The following is a 2,666-nucleotide window of genomic DNA, read 5'->3' as shown; positions in this document are numbered from 1 at the left end:
GAATACATTTATTTCCATCTCAATTTCTTTGTTTTTTCACCAATTTAAAAAAGAAAAACCTAGTGGGATTTTAAGAACTCAGATGAAAGGAGGTAGTGAAATCAGCATTATTACCACTGCAAATGTTTCCTACTCCAGGACAATGACCCTCAGAAGGACTGTTGAATATATGCCATTTATCTTTCACTTTTCTTTACATAAAATATTTCTATTGACTAACTTCCTCATGGCTGTCTTCACTTCCTTGTTTCGCAATGTGTAAATGATGGGATTAAGCAAAGGGAATATCACAGTATGGAATACAGATACCACTTTATCTAGGGAAAAAGAGTCAAATGGGCGAGCATAAATGTAGATGGATGGCCCAAACATTAGTATCACAATGGTGATGTGGGAATAGCACGTGGACATAGCCCGGCTGGTACTCTTACCTGAGCCTGAGTGTTTCTTGAGCATGGCCAGGAGGAAGGCATAAGACATTAGGAGAGCAATGAAACACACCACAGAGATAAGACCACTGCTAAAGATCATCACTAACTCCTCTGGGAAGGTGTTGGCACAGGCAATCCGGACAACCTGTGTGATGTCACAGAAGTAATTGTCTAACTCATTGGGCCCACAGAAGGGAAGTTGAACAATGACAGCCACCTGTATTATAGAATGAATGAAGCCCCCTATCCAGGAGAGAGCAACCAGAATACAGCAGAGATGTCGATTCATGATGGTAGCATAGTGGAGGGGGCGGCAGATAGCAGCATAGCGGTCAAAGGCCATTACTGTGAGCAGAAACATCTCCGAGGCTCCAACAAAGTGCAAGAAGAAGAGTTGTGCAATGCACCCGCCAAAAGAAATGATCTTCCTTTCCACAAGGAAGTCTACGAGCATTTTAGGGGCTGTGATGGAGGAATACCAAATGTCAAGGAAGGCCAGATTAGCCAAGAGGAAATACATGGGAGAGGTCAGATGGGGGTCAAGCCTTATGGTGCAAATAATAAGAATATTTCCTGGAAGAATGAGCAAATAGAAGGATAGAAATATAACAAATAGGACTAGTTGCACCTCCCGAGTGTGGGATAAGCCAGTCAGAACAAATTCTGTCACTCTGGTATAATTTGCATGTTCCATATCTTCACTTTTTTTCTTAATATGGCTATGAAAAATAAAGAAATTATAATTACTCAAAATAGCTTTTAACTAGAGTTATATTACTGCTTTCAAAATCATCAGATGTTCTCTGTCATTAAGAGATTGCATTAGGATATGTTTGGTTGTCCCATTTTATGTCTAATAAACCAAGATAGGGAAAGAGTAAGTGATGACCTGAAAATTACAAACATCAAAATCATATGAAGTGTGTCACATCTGAGACCAAAATTTCAACTTTGTAATGTTATTAATTTTTATTTTTTATGCAACTCAGCAATGTACTAATCCTTCCGCCAAACATTTACCTTAGTAAACAATGTGTGCAGCTGCTTCTGAGTTTAGCCAAATTTTAGACTGATAGTAAGAGATGCAGCCTGTTCTTTCTAGATTGTTTTGTTGTTGCTGAGAAATCTAACCAACTTGGAAATTTGGTCTTCTAATCTAATATCCAGTATGTGTATTTTAGTTTTAATTTATCAAAGAGATCCAAGTGCTTCATGTGTAGTGAACAGACATGTTTTTCCCTTAACCAAAGCCTACACAGCTTAATTCTTGGTAATAGGTAAGCAACAATGGTAACAGGTATACAACAATGCAGGGCCCTATATGAAAATTCTTCTGGCTGTGACCAGATCCCACTACTCCACTGATCATGGATTATACTCACTGTTTCAGGAAGGCAGGAATAGGACAGTGATCTGAGAAATGTGTTTGCATGCCACCCCAGCTGACACAGTCTCCATTTCAAGGTGAAAGTGGTAATAAGATTATTGCTAAAATTTTGCTTAAGACATGATATTGAACCTAACTCTATTAGATAGAACAAAACCCTCAAATAAAAATAAGGTAATCATTCACTCTACTAAATATGTTCCCTCTTTTAAGTAATGTAAAAACTGCCACACCGATTTCTTATAAGCAACAGCCAATACTAAAGAGTTGCTTCTAGTCTACTGATGCACGATTTTATAATATTGCTTCTCCTCAGGAGGTAAGCATAGGGAAAAAAAAGTTAAGGTTTTATAAAACCAAATAGATTTGATGGTGTCCAATAGTATACTATTGACTGAAGTAATCCAGCGTTTCTTTCTTGGAAACTACTGACAGTTTGTGCATACTTTTAACAAACATAGACATGTGACTTCCAAATCTAATATGTTATTAAAGCATGTATGAGTATCAAAGAAAGGCTGGATCATTAAAGTAGGCACACTAAAAAAAAGACCTGTATGTACCAGGAATATGACACAAGAGGCAGAAAAACAAAAACATTCATAAAATTCATTACTGTGGGACTATTTAGCAAATGGGTAAATATTCCCATACTTACTAATAGTCCAGCGTGGGCTTCGGTGAGTTCATCGTGTTAAGTAAAATAAGGAAATTTAAAATTCAATTCAGAAAGATTTTAATCGAAAGAAAGATAATGCTGCCAGTTTTTAATCCTCAACTTTCTTAAAAATGTGATTATCCAGAATGACATAGTTCCTAGGATTCCAGAAATCAATAGTTTTACTGTA

At 37.1% G+C, this 2,666-nt stretch overlaps 1 protein-coding gene across 1 annotated transcript; it reads right to left on the bottom strand.

The window, feature by feature from the left end:
- Positions 1–183: 183 nt before the first annotated feature.
- LOC109439456 (olfactory receptor 4M1) lies at positions 184–1,125 on the bottom strand. The gene has a single exon (XM_019719770.3). It carries the CDS (start codon positions 1,123–1,125, stop codon positions 184–186), a length of 942 nt encoding a protein of 313 aa, XP_019575329.1.
- Between the last annotated feature and the right edge of the window lie 1,541 nt (positions 1,126–2,666).

This window comes from Rhinolophus sinicus, chromosome 3, assembly GCF_057876585.1.
Source record: "Rhinolophus sinicus isolate RSI-liver-muscle chromosome 3, RSI-T2T, whole genome shotgun sequence".
Taxonomy (NCBI): domain Eukaryota; kingdom Metazoa; phylum Chordata; class Mammalia; order Chiroptera; family Rhinolophidae; genus Rhinolophus; species Rhinolophus sinicus.
This window is presented reverse-complemented; position numbering and strand designations above follow the sequence as displayed.